Raw genomic sequence first — 22,450 nt, forward strand, 5'->3', positions numbered from 1 at the left:
CCTGGGATCATGACCAGAGCAGAAGGCAGATGCTTAATCGATTGAGCCACCCAGGCTCCCCAAGATTTTATTTTTTTAAGTAATTTCTACACCTAATGTGGGGCTCAGACTCACAACCCCAGGATTAAGAGTCATATGCTCTACCAACTGAGCCAGACGGGCACCCCCATTTTTTCCGGGTTTTTTTTTTTTTAACTACATCCCTTTCCCTTTCCCAGATTGAGGGGGTTAGAGAGATGAAAAGCCTGTCATTTGAAGGTGGGAAGAGTGAGCTTCCAGGTACAGAAGAGCCTGTGCGATATGGAGCCTGGCCTGCTTCGGGACCTGCAGTTCAGTGTGGCAGCAGTATAGAGGGCTGAGGAAGAATGATTCAACTGAGGTAGGAGGAAGGCAGGGTCAGACCATGTAGGCAACGGGATGTGAATATCACTGTAACTATAATAATGCAATTAAAGGAGTTAAGCAAGCAAAGATCTTTCTGTCAAAATGAAATAGAGAAACTGATTAGGAGGTCACTGAAATTAGAAGCTGATGGTGGCTTGTACTAGCAGTTGATTGTATACCAAAGATGGAGAGAAGTAGACAGAGCAAAGATGTGCATACTGGAGGCTGGATCCACATGACTTGCTAATGGATTAGATGTGGAAATGAGAAAGAAGAAGTATTTAAGGAAGAAGGAGGATTCCTGAATTTCTGGCTTAAGTAACTGGGTAGAATGGTGCTGCCACTTACACAGGGGAAAGCCTGAAGCTTAGGGGCAAGAGTGCAGTTTTGGACATAGAATGTCTAGGAGATACCGGAGTGTCAATGTCAGGGAGGCCCTTGGATTTATGGACCTACAGGAGTTCAGAGGAAGGGAAAGGGCTGAATTCATACATCTGGAGGTTTTTAGGCATAGAGAAGACACTCAGAGGCCCAGGACTATGTGAAGACACATTTCTGCCAGAGGCAAGGCACCAACTCTGAGACCAAGATCTCTGAAGCTGAAGAGATCCCAAGTCTCCTGCTAAAATTCACCTGAAAGTTAAGACTAACTCATTAATATTACATGAAATTTGATGAGGCTCAGAGAGTAAGACAGTTAAAAGAATATCAAACCAGACCAGGGAACAAATGGTAAGTGAATGATGACTGCCTGCCCTTGGCACAGGATATAAGAAATTACCTTGTGATGCACTGTCGAAGGACTTGATGAGGGTTTTCACCGTAGGGGTTGGCTCGGAGGAAGTTGAGGACCTTCTACTCAGTCCCATCCCTTGCCTTAAGGCTGCCAAGTCTCTCTCAACAGCATTCATATAGTTGTACACCCGACCTCTCTCCTCCTCTTGCCTGAAAATGATAGCAAAATCTGGCATTTTTATACACATACTAGCAAATACACCTTTTTGCCTCCCTACTGAAAAGCATTAAGAAGTATCACTTTAAAAAAAGACAGTATCATGCGGCGCCTGGGTGGCTCAGTCGTTAGGCATCTGCTTTCAGCTCAGGGCGTGATTCCGGGGTCCTGGGATCGAGCCCCGCATTGGGCTCCCTGCTCCGCTGGGAGCCTGCTTCTTCCTCTCCCACTCCCCCTTCTTGTGTTCCCTCTCTCACTGGCAGTCTCTCTCTCTGTGTCAAATGAATAAAAAAAAGAAAAAAAAACACCTAAAAAAAAAAAAAAAAGAATAAGAACTTCCTTTAAAAAAATAAAAATAGGGGCGCCTGGGTGGCACAGCGGTTAAGCGTCTGCCTTCGGCTCAGGGCGTGATCCCGGCATTATGGAATCGAGCCCCACATTGGGCTCCTCCACTATGAGCCTGCTTCTTCCTCTCCCACTCCCCCTGCTTGTGTTCCCTCTCTTCCTGGCTGTGTCTATCTCTGTCAAATAAATAAATAAAATCTTAAAATAAAGAAAAAATAAAAATAATGAAAATTAAAAAAAAAAAATAAAAATAAAAAAAGACAATTATCAGTGGAGCTGAGTAAATTACCTAGTCTAATATTCTCATTTGTTTGGTAAATTCCAGGAAATGATATTAATGTTTTTATATCAGGTTGTACTAAGTAAGTTTAAAAGTAACCGTCAGAATCCATTTTCATCTGAGTAAGTATAAGGTGAGGACATCAGTAATCAATTAGCAGTAAAATGGAAAGTGGACTGGCCAAAAAGAACCTCACTCAGAACTGGGACCTTGAGGTTCTGTCCTGCTTTGAGGAGCCTGGGAATTCACCAGTACATATGGGTTATCTATACTGGCCCTATCTAATATGCCATGCGCAGACATGGAAATACAAAAGAAATTAAATCAAAGCTCATATTCTTTAAAAACAAACCCTCTATAGTCTCCAAATAGAATTTCTACAAAGGAAAAACAAAAACCAAAACAAAACGTGGGCCCTATTTGTAACGTGAGTCTCTGAGATGCTCAGTGTGATGGATCACGAGTCATCTGAAAAAAAATCAATTACATTTTATTTCTGGCTAGCTCTAATTCACTGAGCTGACTAACACAGAAGTTTTCATCTGGAACGAGATTTGAGTTGCAGAGTTTGTACATGTCATATAACCATCAAATAAGTTTATAGGTGGACAAAAACTAAGTCAGTCCTTGGGAAAATTTGGTAGCTTTTTGGCTCTTCCAACAGTTTTTTCCCTCCAGATGTACCACAGTGTCTCATGCTCAGAAGTTTTTGTGTTTTGTTTTGTTTTTAAGATTTTATTTATTTATTTGAGAGAGAGAGAGTACAAGCCGGGGAGAGAGGCAGAGGGAGAGGGAGCAGCAGACTTCCCGAGGGAGCCTGATGTGGGGCTCAATCCCAGGACCCTGAGATCATGACCTGAGCCAAAGGCAGATGCTTAACCAACTGAGCCACCCAGGTGCCCCATTCTGCTCAGTTTTTTTTTTTTTTTTAAAGATTTTATTTATTTATTTGACAGAGAGAGACAGCCAGCGAGAGAGGAAACACAGCAGGGGGAGTGGGAGAGGAAGAAGCAGGCTCCTAGCGGAGAAACCCGATGTGGGGCTCGATCCCAGAACGCTGGGATCACGCCCTGAGCTGAAGGCAGATGCTTAACGACTGTGCCACCCAGGCGCCCCTCTGCTCAGAAGTTTTAACAAAGAATCTATAACGGTGATTATCAAACCTTTTGGTCTTGGAGCCCCTTTCCGCTCTTTTTTTTTTTTTTTTTAAGACTTATTTATTTGAGACAGAGCAAGCAAGAGATAGAGCATGAACAAGGGCAGAGGGAGAGGGAGAAGCAGAGACCCTGCTGAGCAGGGAGACCAAAGCGGGGCTCGATCCCAGGACCCTGGGACCATGACGGGAGCTGAAGGAAGACACTTAACTGACTGAGCCACCCAGAATCCCTCCCTTTCCACTCTTAGAAATTACTGAAGATCCCAAAGAGCTTTTCTTTATGTGGCTTATATCTACTGACATTTATCATAATGGAAATTTAAACTAAGACATATTTAAAATACTTAATTCATTTAAAAATAAAAAAATAAACCCAGGACTTATCAATACAATATTTTTATGAAAAACAACTATTTTCCAAAACCAAAGAAAGGAAAAAGAGGAAGAGGAGGAGGTAGTGGAGGGGAAAGGGGAGGAGAGGGAGGAGGAAGAGAAGAAAAAGAAGAATAGCAGCATTTTTACATTTCTGCTTATCTCTTTGATATCTGGATTAACAGAATACTGTTAGATTCTCATTTCTTCTTCTGTATTCAATCTACTGTGAGATAAAAACAAGAACAGAGCTCACAGATATATAGTGGTTGAAAAAGAAAAGATTATTTTAATGATATTAAAATAGATAATTGTGGCTTTTTAGACAACCGAGGCTGTTTTTCCTTGTAGTAAGTGGTAGTTACCTAAAAGTTTCTTGCAATGTTGAATTTGAAACCATGTAAATAAACTTTTCCTTCTCTGTCCATTAAAATTCCTCTAGTCTATCTTACACTTTAAATGGACCTTTTACCCATACGTGACTGCATTGGTCATACAGAAGGTATTGGTTCACTGAGTTACACGAATTTTCCAAATGTTGACATCTGTCATTATAGGATTTATTATTTAAAAGTCACATTTGTTAATATCACCAATGATCTCATCAGGAAACTGTTTAAATAGGGGAAGCTGCCAAGCTTGTGATGGCAGATAGAAGTTTTCTAAAATCCTAACACTGACACGAAAGCCCCCATTTTAGCACCAGCAACAAATAGTCAGTTGTTCTCCTTGAAGTGACAGTGATAGTCTTTCTTAATTCATTTTCAAGGAATATCCACCAAATACCAAAGTCTGAATATCTACAGTTTGTTTTAGCTTGAGCTGTTTTCTGACGAACAATCACAGAGCACTTTCCCTGAGACAACCTCATACTTGGGTATACAGCAGATACAGAGGAAGTGCTCTATGTATACTTCCCATGCATCACACGGAATTTGTTAAGCAGAGTATATACTCAAGGACTGAGATTTAGTAAAATTAATATACTGCTTCATTGAGGACGTCTTTAGGACCTGACGCAATGATTCCTCAAGACCAGCACTTCAGTCACTCAGGTTAACTTTAGAATGAAACATTTCTGGGGCACCTGGGTGGTGCAGTCGGTTAAGCATCCAACTCGGGTTGTGATCTCAGGGTCCTGCGATCTAGCTCCCTGTTGGGCTCCCGTGTTCAGCACAGAGTCTGCTTGAGATTCTTTCTCCCTCTCCTTTCGCCCCTCTCCATAGAGCGAGCACTGTCTTTCTCCCAAATAATTAAATCTTAAAAAAAAGGGGGGGGGGCGCCTGGGTGGCGCAGTTGTTGGGCGTCTGCCTTCGGCTCAGGGCGTGATCCTGGCGTTCCGGGATCGAGTCCCACATCAGGCTCCTCCGCTGAGAGCCTACTTCTTCCTCCCCCACTCCCCCTGCTTGTGTTCCCTCTCTCGCTGTCTATCTCTGTTAAATAAATAAATAAATAAATCTTTAAAAAAAAAAAGAAAGAAAGAAAGAAACATTTCTGATACACCATTCCTTTAAGAGTACACAGAAAATGGTAATATAATATGAGTCTTACACCAAGTGGAGAAACAATAATCTTCACTTCATTCCACGTTCTGCTTAAGGAAGCCAAAAAAAAAATGGTTTAGTAATACTTTTCTCTGGGTCATACACTAGAGCTAGGCAATAATAAAACAAGATAGCTTTTCAAGGACTTTCTGTTTTGTTTGGTTTGGTTTTGGTTTATTTTGTTTTAAGTAGGCTCCACGACCAGCATGAAGCCCAACAAGAGACTTGAACTCACAACCCTGAGATCAAGACCTGAGCTGAGATCAAGATTTGGACGCCTAACCAACTGAGTTACCCAGGTACCCCATAAATATTTCTCTAAATTTTTTCCTATGTCTACCTAATAATTAGTTAAAGTACTGAATAATCAGATACTTTTTTAATAAAGTAAACTCTATGCCCAACTTGGGGCTCAAACTCATAACCCCAAGATCGAGTCATCTGCTCTACTGACTGAGCCAGCCAGGTACTCCTGGCTAATGAAATTCTTAATAATAACCTCAAACATAAAAACCACTCCCCTCTACTCATTAGATGGAATCTCACTGAGGAACTCAGAGCACATTACAAATGGCATCTCATCTAATACTTTGTGTTGGTTTCCAATAATGTCTATGTTAATGGGAAAAAATACTACTGTGGAGATTCAGGTGGTTATAAGTAAGTGAAAACTCGAGTGATGGAGAAAAATTCACTTCGCATTCCTTACTTGCATCTCTAATAATATTAGTTATTAAAGTAGGGGCACCTGGGTGGCTTAGTCAGTTAAGCATCTGCCTTCGGCTCAGGTCATGATTCCACGGTCCTGGGGTCAAGCCCCTCATCGGGCTCTCTGCTCAGCCAGGAGTCTGCTTCTCCCTCTCACTCTCCCTCTGTGCTTTCCCTCTCCTTCTCTCAAACAAATACGTAAAATCTTAAAAAAAAATAAAATAAAGTATACTCATCACTGCCCTGGCCACTGTGCAGGCAGATCTCCTTTAAGCCTTACAGCAACACCATAAAGCAGGTAGTACTGTCTCCATCTTAAAGATGAGCAAGCTGAGGCTTGGGGAAGTTAAAGACCCTGACCAAGGTCACATAGCTAGTAAGAAGCAGAACTGGAGTCAAGCCTGTCTGCCTATACAGTACACATCCTTAATCAGAGGCATTAATCCAAAGAAAAGTAATAAGGGTGAAGTGTGGAGATACAGGAAAGGAGAGAAGAAGAAGGTACCTTGTGCCAGGGACCATTCTAGCCCCTCCAGAGCTGTTAACTGCGGACACGGACAACAACTCTGAGAGATCATATAGACTGTGCTATTCTACAGGTGTCATAAAATGAGGCCAGAAAAGTTGAGTAACTCCTACTAGGGTCCACACGCATTCTTTCCATAATACCACATCACAAAATTGGGATTTAAGTGCTCTCTTAAAACGTAAGTGCACAACCTGGTTTCTCAAAACATACTTGCGTGACTTTATTTCCTCCAATTCTTTTGTGAGTTTCTCATTTTTTTCTTGAGCCTCATGTAATCGGCGCTTCAGATCACCAATCTCCTCTTGGGCTTCAGATTTGATGTCATTCGCAATGACCACGGCAGTCTGGAGATCAGCTTGAAACTGCCGCCATTCCGCGGATTCTTCCTACGTGAAAAAATTACAGTTTTATTTCCAAAAGAGAGCACTAAAAACTTACTTAAGGGGCGCCTGGGCGGCGCAGTCATTAAGCGTCTGCCTTTGGCTCAGGGCGTGATCCCAGAGTCCTGGGATCGAGCCCCACATCGGGCTCCTCCGCTAGGAGCCTGCTTCTTCCTCTCCCACTCCCCTGCTTATGTTCCCTCTCTCGCTGGCTGTCTCTGTCAAATAAATAATAAATAAAATCTTTGAAAAAATAAAAATATAAACTGACTTAAAAATAATAAAATGTGTTTAGGACTGAACTGTAATGCACTGTCCCAGAGGATGATTAGTTTCTTTTAAGTCTCAGAGAATTGCTATTATCATTTCTAACAGGTAAAAGGTAACACAATTATTAGTAGTGAATTTGTTCTTAATGAGGAAAAGACTTTCTAGCTGCTCTGTCTGCTGAAGCAGCAAGTACCAGAGTGCTCGATCAATATTAATGACAATAATGTCAAGTTTCCCTTCCTTATGCAAGTTTATAAGTCTTATGAAAACAAACACATCGTTCGAAATTTATAGCACTTTACCTCTGTGAAGTAGATAATGGTGTGTGAACCATACTGAAAGATTTTACAGTGAAAAACTATAAATATCTTGACATCAAAAACTAACAGGAAAAAAAAAATCAAAAGTCAAGGAAAGGAAGAGGAAGCCCAAAGAAAAACACTAAACTCAAACTAGTCAGACAAAATCATACAAAGACAGGAGCTAAGGAACTGTACCATCTGCTGCTTCCCACAGCCATGGAGGATGTGGGTGTGGCTGGGTGGACAAGCCTCGCCAGGGCATCACCTCCACCATAGCCACAGCTGTCCAATCCCGGGCCCAGCATCCACCACCCCAAAGCAATTTTCTGACACTATGAATACAGCCTGAATAACTGAGGCATGACCCAAACTATGAGATGAGCTGCCCCAGCTCTGTAGCAGAGAGGCACTGCTGCCAGCAAGCTGATCAAATCCCCAGAAGATAGAAAACCCAGATGAAAACAGCTTGGCTTGGGACACTTTCTAATCAAGAGCGAGTAATTCTTCTTTCCAAAATCTAACACTTGCTTTTTCCTAAATCCATCTTTTAAAATTACCGCTCATAAATTACTAGTAGATTCTTCTCTCCAGAATCTAACACTAATCCCAACTTGAAATGATGGCATTTGCTTTCTGCCCAAAGCCCAGCAGGATCAGTATTTTAACTGTATCTGAAGCTTAAGATGAATGCTAACACGGTCAAGGCTACACTGTATTAAACTTCAGAAATCTAGGTATTCTAATGAGATAATAAATGAGGATTTATCCTACCCGAAGTCTCCTGTGGAGTGTCTTGATTTCTCTTTCCATGTCATGTTTTTGGTCCTGGAGTTTTTTAACCGTATCTGAAAAGAGCACAGAAGTTTAAATATTTATTCTTAAAGCTGTGTTCCAAGGAATAATATAAAGGCAGGTATTTAAATATGACATTCAAAAAAAAGGTCATTCTGCCCAAAGACTTTTTACTTTTAATACAAAACTTTGAAAAAAATGTTCAATCCAAGTATTAACCAATATTACTTTCTAAGGAAAATATCAAGTTTAAATCACAATTTCTGTTTTGCTTCCTTCCTCGGTGTCTTAATTCTGAAACAAAAAGTTAAGTAAAATCAATTGTTAAAAACACACACATTGTTGGCCTATAACCAATCAAAATAACACTAAGTACTATTAAAGTGTAAACTTTTAATCAAAAAGGTTATTAAACTAAATTCTCTATGAAAGCATAACTTATTTTACACACTGGAATAAATTCCAGAAAAGTGGTGAATTAGCAAAATTTTCACAAACTTAATTACCCTGGGGAGTTGCTACTTACGTTAATTCTGTGAAAAGTCTTTTTATGAAATAACTGATATATTCATAAAATAAATCAATACTCCTCAAATTATTTCTTACATAATATGAATTTCCCTCAAATAATTCCACTTCCACTGTAAACATTTCATGAGTACCACTAATATGCAAAGCACCATTATAGATAGCGTGGGGATGCAAACATGAAGGCACAGTCAAGCCCAGTGCCCCGGAACCAGAAATGTACAGAAAGTCACATTCTATTTGGAGGTTCTGCTCAAAAGTCCATGCTTAAGGGGCGCCTGGGTGGTGCAGTCGTTAAGCGTCTGCCTTTGGCTCAGGGCGTGATCCTGGCGTTATGGGATTGAGCCCCACATCAGGCTCCTCCGCTGGGAGCCTGCTTCTTCCTCTCCCACTCCCCCTGCTTGTGTTCGCTCTCTCGCTGGCTGTCTCTGTCAAATAAATAAATAAATAAAATCTTAAAAAAAAAAAAAAGTCCATGCTTAAGAGATTTGAAATGCCTTAGGAGGTGCCCATGGTAACTGCCACCCAGTGAATCTATCACAGTTGGTTACTCTTGACAGTTCAGGGACTGAGCACTTTTTCATGGCTTAAGCACCAGAAAAGGCACTGACACCTGGTAACAAATTCTCTGACTTTACCTGCCACTCCCCACTCCAGGAGAGCCCTATCCTTTCTGTGTTCCAACTCTGTGACTGTTGCTGCCAACACTGTTACATTTCTTTACACATCTGTCTCTGCCACTAGACTGAAAACACTCAAAAGTCAGGAGCTATGTGCTGACTTCACAGCTCTAACACCTGGCACATGGTAGGGCTGTAAAACAGAATAAACGTATAAATACGCAGGCTAATGGAGGGAGCAAGAGAAAGCAATACTAAAATTAGAACCTAGGATTTTTAAAAATATCCCACTGACAGAACTGCACTCTTTACTATCAGGGACATCATCACTATAGACAGTGGTGTTTCTGAGTAAACACTCCCTCCTGTTCTTCACACTTACTTAGTAGTAGGAGCCTAGGCATAGTGAACACCTGTGTGATGCATCACATGCTGGCTGTCAGTGGAGCATGTGACTCTTGACCTTGGGGTTGAGGACTCAAGCCCTATGTTGGGTGTACAGATCACTCAAAACAAAATCTTAAAAAAAAAATCTTGAGGCACTTGGCTGGCTCAGTTGGTAGAGCAAGCAACTCTTGATCTCGGGATTGTGGGTTCGAGGCCCATGTTGGGTTTAAGATTTCTTAAAAATAAAATCTTTTCCAAAAAAAATATTCCTGGGCCACCTGGGTGCCTCAGTCGGTTGAGCAATTTCGGCTCAGGTCATGATCTCAGGATCATGAGATGGAGCCCCAGTTGCTCCACACTCAGCAGTGAGTCTGCTTCTTTCCCTCTCCCTTTGCCCCTCCCCCAACTCACGCCCTCTCTCACCCACCCTCTCAAATAAACAAAGCTTAAAAAAACTTCCTTAAGTTAACAAATTATTAGGTTTTAATCAACACCCTAAAGTAGGAGTGTGCTGCTGTCTTTTCTTAAACTATTCATCTTCCCCCTCCCAGTTCCATCAGGAACCTGATCTGCTGTAAACCTCTGTGACATGATACCTTTAACTCAACACTGACACATTTGTGTTCAGATATTTTTGGGTTTTTTTAAATTTTTTAAATTTTTCTTTCTTTTTTTTTATTTTAGAGAGAGTGCATGAGCAAGGCGGGGAAGGGCAGAGGGAGAGAGAGAATTTTTTTTGAATTAAATATAATGTATTATTTGTTTCAGGGGTACAGGTCTGTGGTTCATCAATCTTACACAATTCACAGTGCTCACCACAGCACCTACACCCTCCCCAATGTCCATCACCCAGCCTCCCCATCCCTCCCACCGCCCTCCACTCCAGCAACCCTCAGTTTGTTTCCCGAGATTAAGAGTCTCTTAAAATTTGTCTCCCTCTCTGGTTTCGTCGTTTCATTTTTTCCTCTCTTCCCCTATGATCCTCTGCCTTGTTTCTCAAATTCCATATCAATGAGATCATATGATAATTGTCTTTCTCTGATTGACTTATTTCACTTAGCATAATACCCTCTAATTCCAACCACATCACTGCAAATGGCAAGATTTCTTTTCTTTTCTTTTCTTTTTTATTTTGGATGGAGAGAGAAAGAATCTTAAGCAGACTTCATGCTCAGCACAGAGCCCGACACAGGGCTCAGTCTCACGACCCTGAGATCATGACTTGAGCTGAAACCAAGAATCGGATGCTTAACCAACTGAACCACTGAGGCGCTCCCCAGATATTATATATGTGTAATAATTATTATAAATATATAATGATGATACATTTTCTAAAGCTGAATAAAAAATAAATGGGATACTGGGGCGCCTAGGTGGCTCAGTCGTTAAGCATCTGCCTTCAGCTCAGGGCATGATCCCAGGGTCCTGGGATCGAGCCCCACATCAGGCTCCTCCAATGGGAGCCTGCTTCTTCCTCTCCCACTCCCCCTGCTTGTGTTCCCTCTCTCGCTGGCTGTCTCTCTGTCAAATAAATAAATAAAATCTTTAAAAAAAAAAAAAAAGAGAGATAAAACATGGTGGGAAAACCTGGCCAATTTTGGTAGCCAGTAGTTAACTCCCTCCCATTGTTCAACATAAAATTGTTCAACAAAGTTGGGGCCTCTGAAATAAAAACGATTCAAAATTTACATTAACTCAAAAAATACCTCATAAGTACCTCCTTTGTACCAGGCTTTTTTCTGGATGCTTAAGATATAAGGGAAAGGGGAGAAAGATATAGTCCCTACCCTCTTAGGGACAGAAAAGAGGATGTTTTCATACAAAAAGGATCAGGCTTTAAAAGTCTGTCTCTGTACAAGCTGCTTCCGACCTCATTTAACCTGACAGCTGAGGGTCAAAAGGGCCATTCAATTTTGTTAAGAGCAAAGTGGACACGGTTGAGTCCAATGCCCTGATCCGTATCTCTGGAGGCAAGGATGACTCAAACCAGCATGGATCCTCGACTCCCATATGACCTACATACAGATGAATTCAAGGTCTTGGTGATATTATCAGACATAGATAAAAAGGACAGTAGCTGAAATACTTCTACTCTTGAGAACACTAGGGGTTACACCTTTAATTTACACTATATTCAAATGCAAAAATTTGGGGGTGCCTGGGTGGCTCAGTTTAGCACCTGCTTTCAGCTCAGGTCATGATCCCAAGGTCCTGGGATCGAGCCCCGCATCAGGCAGCCTGCTTCTCCCTCTCCCTCTGCTGCTCCCCCTGCTTGTGCTCTCTCGTGCACTCGCTCTCTGTCAAATGAATAAATAAAATCTTTAAAAAAATAACAGATAAATAAATAAATGCAAAAACTTTTGTAATTAAAATAGGCAAGCAAAAAAAAAATGTGAATTTCTCTTTCTCAGCTGAAAACTAGTTTCCTTTTTTTCTGGTCACAAAAGATCTATCTACGTATAATTCACAAAAGACAAATGACAGCAAATCTAACTACTCCTCACTTTTCACATTTGGTGTGTCTTAATTCTCAGGTGACATTTTAAGCCACCTGGCCACCTAAGATTGGTCATAAAATCCCAGATTTCATTCATTTCTTTGGTTCTTATTCTTTTCTCTTTCCCAAACTCTACATTCATGGCCACATCATCACTACTCTTAAAAGGGCATTCTTCCCCACTCAGCACTATGTATTCATTATTGTCATGTCCTATTAATCCTTTTAAATAGAAAGGAAAGGAAGCTGGCAGCCAGTGGACATATTTAGGCAGAATAACGTGCACTACAAGTGTCTCTAGGGAATCTGACTTAAACTTCATGAATCATAACTGTATTTTCACTTTGTAACATAGGTATTAAAAAGGACAACAGGGGGCGCCTGGGTGGCACAGCAGTTAAGCATCTGCCTTCGGCTCAGGGCGTGATCCCGGCGTTGTGGGATCGAGCCCCACATCAGGCTCCTCCACTATGAGCCTGCTTCTTCCTCTCCCACTCCCCCTGCTTGTGTTCCCTCTCTCGCTGGCTGTCTCTATCTGTCGAAAAAATGAATAAAATCTAAAAAAAAAAAAAAAAACACTTTACACCTTATTAAAAAAAAAATAAAAAATAAAATAAAATAAAATAAAAAGGACAACAGGATCTTCCTCCTCAGAACCCAAAGAAGTCTGTACTTATGCTCTTGTTTTGAAGACTAGATTAAACAAAACTGCCATCTGGCCCAATTAATGGTCACATGAAAGGGCACTGTTAGTCCTCAAGCCTCGGCCGCTAAATGCGCTAAAACTTCCTCCTCCAAGTTTTTCTAGTATGAGGGACACTGCCATCTACTGTCTTCAACTCAAAAGCAACATTACATTCTATCAAAGAGCAGGCTATAATATCATATTTATTTATAAATTATAACTCAATTTTACAATGTTAGTTTTATTCTAGATATCAGGTAAATTGCTACTCTCATTGGTATTAGACCAACTTTGCTCTGAACAATCCCGGGCACTGCCCTGCCCATTTAATAATGGGGTTCATAATCTTTTCACCACTAAGACCGCTCATCCCTGACAAAGAAGGAATAATCAAACAGGCCTTCATTCTGGCCCAGTTATATGCCCATCACACATGCAGATGTTACTAGACAGCGACCATGAGCACAGGCTCAACCTGTGACTCCTGGGGGTATAAAACCAATGAAAGTTCACAAGCAACCTTTCCTGCCTTCCAAATCCAAAAAAACCCTCAAGGTACTGATACCTCAGTGCTGTCAGACCCTTACATCCTATCAAGTGCTTCCAACTAACACCAGGTGCAATTTCTAAAGGAAGGGAAAGGATGAGCGTAAACAATCAGTTAAAATACCACGCCTTAGGGGCACGTGCGGGAACATGGGCAGTATATTCAGCCACCAGGCCACAGCTTTAACCCCAAACCAGAATTCCTGATGCTGAAAGAGGACACAGGTGAGTTTCAAATTAACCATTTACTACTTTTATTTTTCTTTATTTTTATTTTATTCGTTTTTATTCCTCTTCCCCCCCCCAAATAGGTAGAACTTTTCCCCTTTGGTTATAAAAGTAATGCATGCTCACAACAAAACGTCTGGGAAACAGAAAAGGGTTGCAAAAATAAGATTACTCATGGGATGCCTGGGTGGTTGAGTGTCTGACTCTTGGTTTCTGCTCATGTCACGATCTTAGGTTTGTGGGATCGTGCCCTGTGTCCAGGCTCCACACTCAGTGGGGAGTCTGCTTTTCTCCCTCTGCCCCTCCCCCACCACTCGCATGCTCGCTCTCTCTCTCTCTAAAATAAATAAACCTTAAAAAAATAAAATAAGATTATTCATTATTTACATCTGGCATTTATCCTTCCAGACTTGATACATGTAAATTTTTTTCTTAAAATGGGATTATAATAGTTACACTTCTTCAAAAGCCTTTCCACTAAGCAGTAGATAATGGACGTCTATCAACAACTACAGGTCTGCAGCACTATCTGATGGCTGTTAGTATTCCATCAACTGGATATATGATTTACTTTAGCAACCTCCTATTAACAAACAGAATGGTTCTACAATGTTTGTTATAAACACAGCAAGTGTCTTTATACAACTATTCAGATATTACTTGAAGACACATTTCTAGAAGTGGAAGAAGTAAGGAAGGACCATTTGAAACTATCAACATGATCCAAGTTAATCCATTAGAAGGTTCCAGCTCAAGAATGTAGATTTTTGAGAAGTCACCATGTTATAAAATTTATCGTATAGGATACACTGAAATCAGTATTTCTTAAGGAACATCGTTATGCCTGGCCACCATTTCAGTGTAATGGTGTACTTAAAACGTTTATGATTTTAATTACAGAAGTAATACACATGGCTCCTACTCTACTGCACCATTACCTGCTTTATTCCACCTACGGCACTTTGTGCTGTACACACAGAGCTGCCTAATTTGTCCTCACTGGTGAAATGGCAGCCCGGGTAGGGATGCACCGTGCAACGCAGGTTATTAACCAGATCTCAACTGTCCAAAGTATAGGTACTTTCCAAGTTTTTGTGGTAAAGCAGCAATTCTGCAACATACGTATCTAAGTTTACATTTGCAAACTTATGTTTCTAAAGAACAGATTTCTGGAAGTGGATTGCTAAAGTACTGCTGTACTTTAAATTTTGATCAATACCCCAAAAAGGCTGCAGTCATCTATACTCCTTCCAACAGTACATGAGAGGGTCCTTTTCTTCTCTCATACACTATCAATCTTTCTCACTTTCCACACCTGCTAAGTGAAAATTGGCATCTTGTTTTACTTTGAGTTTCTTTGCTTTTTTAGTGAAACTGAGCATCTTTTTTCACCTTTTCTGCTTACCTATTCATATGCTTTTTTTGGGTTAATGGATTGTCCTAATATTACTGATGTAAATAATCTCCTTAATACTTGATATGTGTTACCAATATTTCTCCCAATGTCCTTTATTTATGGCACTTTCGTTTTGCTGAACTGAAAATTTTAATTACACACAGTAAAATATGAGACTTTCCTTTATGGCTTCCCAGTATGCTTTAACATTTTTTTTTAAGTAGGCTCCACACCTAGCGTGGAGCCCAATGCAGGGTTTGAACTCACAACCCTGAGATCGAGGCCTGAGCTGAGACTAAGAGTTGGATGCTTAACGGACTAAGACACCCAGGAACCCCTTCCCTGTATTTTTTAAAAAGGCTTTTCCTGGGGTGCCTGGGTGGCTCAGTCGTTAAGCGTCTGCCTTTAGCTCAGGGCGTGATCCAAGGGTCCTGGGATCGAGCCCCGAGTCGGGCTCCCTGCTCAGCAGGATGCCTGCTTCTCCCTCTCCCCCTCCTCCTGCTTGTGTTCCCTCTCTCATTGTGTCTCTCTCTGTCAAATAAATAAAAAAATCTAAAAAAAAAAGATTTATTTGAGAGACAGAGAGACAGCACGAGTGGAGGGGCAGAGGAAGAGAGAATCTCAAGTGGACTCTGTGCTGAGCACCGACCCCAAGGTAGGGCTCACTCCCAAACCCTGAGATCGTGACCTGAGCCGAAACCAAGAGTCAGACGCTTAACCAGCTACACCACCCAAGTGCCCCCTTAAAAATAAAATCTTTAAAAAAAAGAAGAAGAAGAAAAAGAAAGTTCAATTTCTCAGTTAACAGCAAGTCCCCTATTCCAAGTGCTGACTTAGTATCAATCCAAAGTGCTAGAATTTGCTAAGAAATAAATGAACTCCTATCAGACTACAGAGATACAGCAACTAGTTTCATGTAATACACGAAACTTGCTTGGATCCTGGTTCCTATAGAAAACTATAAAAGACAGTTTGGGGACAGCTGAGAAAATGTGAATATGAGCTATTAGATGATACTAAGGAATTATACCAAATTTTACTAGATTTGATTATGAGGAGAATATTTAGGAGCCACATACTGGAATATTATATATCACGAGGTCTACAACTTACTGTCAGCTGGTTCAGCTAAACACACACAGCCACACATACACACACGGAAGGTGAATACTGCAAAACATCAATAACATCTAGGCAGTGCATGCTAACTATACCATGCTGCCAATATTTCTGGATATTTGAACTTTTCATTTCAAAAAATTGAGAGGAGAAGTTACATGGCTAAAAAGAAATTTTATTCAGGATTTTCAGCCATTTCATAATTAAAATCCACATAATGTTAACAAAATTTTTATTTTGGTAATGATTTTTTATCCCAGGAATCCTTATCAGCTAACATTTTTCTCCCTTTTACCCCAATTACCACAAGATGTCACTCTTTCTGTGTTCAAATCAAAAGTATTGCAAGGGAAAAGGCTGTTACCAGTACTAAATGGAAAATGCACTCAACTTCCAAGTTAATCTGAAAAACTTTAGAACCTTTTATATTTAGGAAATAAAGTTAAATAAATCCTCTCAGTTCAGAGACAATGAAATACAGACTAGATATAAATGTTAAACTGAAAGTTTTTTAAAATTTCAGATAAGAAAGTTTTATCTGCAGGACTATCACTACCTCCAAGAAAACAGTCCCACAGTCAGCTACTTCAGTATCCAAATGTCTCAGAATGTTCCAAATAACCCTGGCGTCAATCCAGAGAACCGGGGCCAACTAGCCAGAGCTCAGAACTGCCACAAGACATGTTTAGGACTCCTGCAGATGACCCACTCTCTCCTAGAACTAGTTCAAACCTCCCCGGGGTGCCTTGGTGGCTCAGTCAGTTAAGCGTCTGTCTTCGGCTCAGGCCATGATCCTAGGGTCCTGGGATGAAGCCCCGTATTGGGCTCCCTGCTCAGTGGGGAGCCTGCTTCTCCTTCTCCCCCTGCCTGCAGCTCCCCCTGCTGTGGGCTCTTGTGCATTCTCTTTCTCTGTCAAATAAATAAAATCTTTAAAAACAAAACAAAACAAAACACCTCCCCACCTCTGCACCCACAGCACATGGGATCTGGCCCAACACTGTGTTTGCCTATTAAACCTCTGTCAAGGAATAACACACTGTCAGAGCCCAATGGAGCAGTATCATGAACCACAAGCTTTAAAAGCTTTAATTAATGGGGCGCCTGGGTGGCACAGTGGTTGAGCGTCTGCCTTCGGCTCAGGGCGTGATCCCAGCGTTATGGGATCGAGCCCCACATCAGGCTCTTCTGCTGTGAGCCTGCTTCTTCCTCTCCCACTCCCCCTGCTTGTGTTCCTTCTCTCGCTGGCTGTCTCTATCTCTGTCGAATAAATAAATAAAATCTTTAAAAAAAATAAATAAATAAATAAAAATAAAAGCTTTAATTAATGTATCCAAAAACGGTTATTCCCATTCTCCCTGTCTCCACCTCCACCTGGATATCATTAAAGTGTACTACAACTTAAAATTTGTTAACATTTGAGGATCTGGATGAAGAATACATAAGAATTTTTAAGATGCGTTATTTGGAAATAATTCCAAATTTACAAAGGTGCAAAAACTGGTACAAAAAGCACCCATACACCAATTTCCTCAGATTTGCCTATGTTAACAGTTTACTCATCTGTTTTCATCATTTGCTATCTTGTATCCCTAATTATCTATCTCTATCTATCCCTGATGTTTTTCCTGAACCCTTTAGGGATATACATCATGGTCTTTTACCCCTAGCTATTCAGTGTGTGGTTCCTAAGTATAGGGACATTTACTTACATAAACACAGTATAGTTACCAACTTCATCAGTTATACATATGTTTACCTAGCATCTACTTATGACCAGTTCTGTCATAACATCCTTTATAGCATTTTCCCTACAATACTAGACCCAGTCTAGGCAAAGGTATTACATTTAATTGTCATGTCTCCCTAGGCCTCTTTAATCTGGAACTTTTCCAAAGGCTTTTATGACATTGGCATTTTTGAGGAATACAACATCTCTTGTGTTTTTAGTAAAACAGTCTTTATTTTTTTGTCTATTTAATGTTCTTTATGATTAACTGAAGTTATGCCTCAGCCAGAATATGGCCTAGCTAAAGCTGAGTCTGATTCTGTGTGCCTCTGTCACTTACACGATCACCCAAAGTGTTGCCCAATTTTTGCACTGTATAATTTCTGGTTATTTCTTTTTCCTCACTTGCGACATAATAGTCTGTGGGAAGCCATTTTAAGATCACCCGAATTTCTGCTCCTCATCAAACTGTCAACATAGAAATGCTTTGTACTATTTATGTAACTTTTTATAAGTCTGAAATAATTATAAAATAGTTTCAAAGAACTTAAAGCAACTTAAAATTAGAATTTCAATGCTACCAGGGGCGCCTGGGTGGCAAAGCGGTTAAGCGTCTGCCTTCAGCTCAGGGCGTGATCCTGGCGTTATGGGATCAAGCCCCACATCGGGCTCCTCTGCTATGAGCCTGCTTCTTCCTCTCCCACTCCCCCTGCTTGTGTTCCCTCTCTCACTGGCTGTCTCTATCTCTGTCGAATAAATAAATAAAATCTTAAAAAAAAAAAAAAAAGAATTTCAATGCTACCAGATCATCAAATCTCCTTGGTAAGGAGGAAAATCAGACAACAAATAAATACGTGTGCCTTAGACATAAGATTATGAAAGATGAATTTCTTTTGTCTCAGTATACTTGAAATCGCTTAAACAGTAAATGGCTTTTCCTAAGACCTAGAAAAATATAATAACAATCAGCTTTCCCTTTAAACGATTTTCTATAACTAAGCACAGTTTTAGAGCAATGCTTCCACTTAACAGTTCTTCCTTAGGAACAAAACACAGCAGTCCAAAAACTATTGCCTAATGTGTGAAAATTGCGTGGCCACATGCGTATTTCTGCTGGGCACTGTCCGCTGCACCCGCCTCACCGCAGCAGTCAGAGCAACCAGTTTTCATCCTGTTACTGAATGCAAACTATCCCCACTTGTTAAGATGGGAAGGACAAAAGGAATGAAAAGCTGCCCCAGCACTTACTCTCTAAATCGGAAATAACGAGGTTGTCATGGAGTTTCACGGCTCGGTGTTGCTCTACTTCATCTTCAAGTTCAAAGATGGTCTCTTTCATGTCGCTCCTCTCTGTCTCTCTTTCTTCTAGCTCTGATCTTAGTTTCTCTAATGTCATATTCAATTCTTCTATTTGTTTCTTAGCTTCCTCTTGGAAGGCTCGGTATTCATCTTCTACCTATGCAGAACCAATGGTGCAGATTAGAAAAGTAAGAGCTGCTCTAAGAAAAATTCTAGAATGGAAATATACACTGTTCCAAAGGAAGCTAAGCGTGAATTGCTAGGTATGAACTAAAACCACCTGTGTGATAACTATCTGAAAGTATGAAAAAGCACTCTACAGTAATACAGAATTTTATGTAATATGCTTAAAGATAATTTGTTGCTATATCACTGACAAATTATATTGACATATCACTGACCTTTACTAGATTATAAGGAAATCTTGGAAATTCTTCCTTCTCCAAAGTTTGGACCAAAGGCATGCATGTGATTAATTAACATCCTCTCCCACAAAATTTTTAAAAAATTAATTTTAAATAAAATAAAATTTTTTAAAAACTCTGATCTGTGACAGTTTCATTACCGAAATAAAAATGGAAACAAATTCTCAAATACTGTCATTGCAAAAGTATCAGTTGAAAGGGCCCTCTGACACATATGCTCCAACAAATGATACATCCCCTAAACTGTATCTCTAAACATCATCACTAAAAAAATTAAGATCTAAATTATTTAAATTTTGGCCAAAGATATACTAATGTATCTTACTTTAAAAATCTCTGCACTAAAATAGGAAATAAAATGTAAGATAGAATAATTGGATAACTCATGCAAATAAACACTGCATCAGCAATCACATGGGGCACAGACCCCTGGCCGGAGTGCGGGCAACCCCGGGCTGTAGTTCTGCACGAGTCCTCATTATCGTGGTAGGTGTAAAACAAGGGGGCTGGACCCATGATCTCTAAGGTCGTCGCCAACAAGACCTAGCCCTCTAAGAAACAGGAGCCTCCATAGTCCAAAAATATTTTTTAACTCAAAAAAGAACTCTATTTGAAAAACTACAACCACAGGAAAAGGGATAGACATTGCTGATCCCACAGACAGGTCTCCTGGCTCTCATGTTGCCTGTGCCAAAATACATTAGCAATGAAGAGGTAAAACTGCATGAGATATGATCCCCTGGGCGCACCCAGACTAGAGACAAATTCTACTGTCATTCTAGCACCTTCCTCTCACAGGCAAGAAAACAGTAACAAAACGCGAGTGAAAGTGACATTATTTTAAGAATACTCTTGACTGTATCCCTGTAAAGAAAACCATGCTCAAGCTTTAAAACAAAATCAGCCTTAAAAAAGTGAATGACACATCACACAAGTGATACTGGCTTTCAGTAAGCACGGGTTGTACTGAAGCTGCATAATGGTGCTCCAGAACATTTTATCTACTTGACCAGTACCTTTGCAATGGTGTCCTGCAATCGATTGGCATCATTTCGGGTGTGAGCTAGGTCCTCCTGCAGGCTACTAGCCAGAGTCTCTGCTTTTTCTTTGTCCAGCCTGACACTCTCCAGGAGATCTTGAATATCAGATTTGTCTCCAGAGTTATGGATGGAATACAGCTCCGCCACTTTCTGCTTTTCATTCTCCAGCTGAGCTTTCAGGCGGTTCATCTCTATCTGATCACTGGCCACCGTGGATTTGTACTCCTCTAATGTGGCTGCCAAGGCTGCTTTCCCCTTCTGCTCAGACTCAATAATTCGCTCCATATGGTGATTACGTTCTTTCAGCGCCCCTATCATTTCTTGAGCTTCCTTGTTGTCTTGTTCTGCCATCTTCAGAGTATTGCTTAAATGCTGCTGGACACCAAGAAGCTGCTCTCGTTCAAAACGGGCATTCTCTGCTAGATCCATATAACGTTGCTCCAATTCCATATAGCGTCCGCTTTTCACATCCTCATCTATGACATAAGAAATGTGATGCTCATCGAGAAGGGAGCGGAAATATTCAATTTGTCGGCTAAAGTGTTCCAGCTTATCACTCTGCTGACATAAAGACTCCATAAGAATAACCTTCTCTTCTCCAAGCCTTTCATTTTCACTATTCAGTTCCTGGGTTATCTGCTGTAAATCAGCTAGCTCTTGCAGAGTTGCCTGAAGTTCCTCACTTGTGCTGTGTTGGTTCTCTTCCATCTGATGTATCCGTTCTGTCAAGCATGCGACGGACACTTCACTCGCGTTGCCACTGCTCCCCTTCCGGGAGCGCTCTGTGCTTGGAATGCCTTCTGACTCTGAGGACGATGGTGCATCCAGGGCGTCGTCACTCGACGTGAGGGGCTGGTACACCTCGCTGCACTCGCTGTCTAGGTTGTCCATTGAGTTACTGTGCTGATGGTCCATGAGGGTGTTTTCATCCTGACTCAAGAGATCCTCCACAGAGCCAGGGGCAGAGCCTTCCACCGAAGAGGTCAGGGTCCCTCCTCCATCGCTCTGGTTGCCAGGGGTGATTTCTGGGCTCAAGGACTGATAACCGAACAGTTTTTCGGAATTGTCTAACCTCTGCTCTAGGGAAAAGCCCAGCGCGTTCAACCTGTCCTTTAACATTCTGTTTTCGTTTTTTAGCTGGTTGAGTTCTTCCCGGATGGCAGTATTCTGTTCCTGCAACTGCAGTAAAGTGGACTCGACATCAGTTGGCTGGTGAGCAATGATGGCTTCCTTCTCCTCAGGTTTTTCATCACCCTCGGAATGACCCTCATTAATGCCCAGCTGAGCACGCATGTCTCGGAGTTCGTTCCTCAAATGTAAGATTTCCACGTCTTTGGTTTTTGCCAGTGTGAGAAGATCTTTCACTTTGGCTTCCAAAGCAGCTTTGTCACTGATCTGATTGTCCGACTTAGACTTGCTCATGCGAACATCACATTCCGTTGCTGTGCGACTGCGGGAACGCTTGGCCAATGCCACGTCATTAGCTCCCTGACCAGCAGAAGGTAGTTTTTTGCTCTGGTTTAGTCGGGTACGCTCACGTAATCTTTCTCTAGTAGAACCAGATTCTTTATTACCTATGGAAGTGCTCCGCTTGGTTGAAGAACTTGTGCCTAAATGTTTAAAATGAAGAATGTAAGGCAAAAATATTGGCAAGAAAAGGCACATAGGTTATGCCTGAGGTCTAATCAGGTGAAATCTAGAGACCGACATTGATTCTGACCTACATTAATCTTCTTGCCTTAGATTCTGGTTACTGTAAAATTCTATTTCCTCAAAACCAGATCATTCATCTTTTAATTATTAATGAAAAAGAAGTTATACACTGAATTGTATACTTCAAAAGGGTGAAATTTACAAAATGTGAATTATATCTCAATAAATCTATTACATAAAGAAGTTCCACATTGTATCCTAAACCATGGCTTTATTTTTTTTTTTTT

At 40.9% G+C, this 22,450-nt stretch overlaps 1 protein-coding gene across 1 annotated transcript in view; it reads right to left on the minus strand.

The window, feature by feature from the left end:
- Nucleotides 1-22,450, minus strand: part of SPECC1L (sperm antigen with calponin homology and coiled-coil domains 1 like) — a 126,521-nt gene that overhangs the window by 57,426 nt on the left and 46,645 nt on the right. The window contains exons 4-8 of the mRNA XM_034642180.1: nt 20,487-22,120; nt 18,995-19,202; nt 7,994-8,067; nt 6,481-6,656; nt 1,166-1,329 (exon numbers count right to left, since the gene is read on the minus strand). Coding sequence (XP_034498071.1) covers nt 1,166-1,329; nt 6,481-6,656; nt 7,994-8,067; nt 18,995-19,202; nt 20,487-22,120 — 2,256 coding nt within the window. The remainder of the gene's footprint in view (nt 1-1,165; nt 1,330-6,480; nt 6,657-7,993; nt 8,068-18,994; nt 19,203-20,486; nt 22,121-22,450) is intronic.

This window comes from Ailuropoda melanoleuca, chromosome 14 (assembly GCF_002007445.2).
Source record: "Ailuropoda melanoleuca isolate Jingjing chromosome 14, ASM200744v2, whole genome shotgun sequence".
In the NCBI taxonomy this organism is placed as follows: domain Eukaryota; kingdom Metazoa; phylum Chordata; class Mammalia; order Carnivora; family Ursidae; genus Ailuropoda; species Ailuropoda melanoleuca.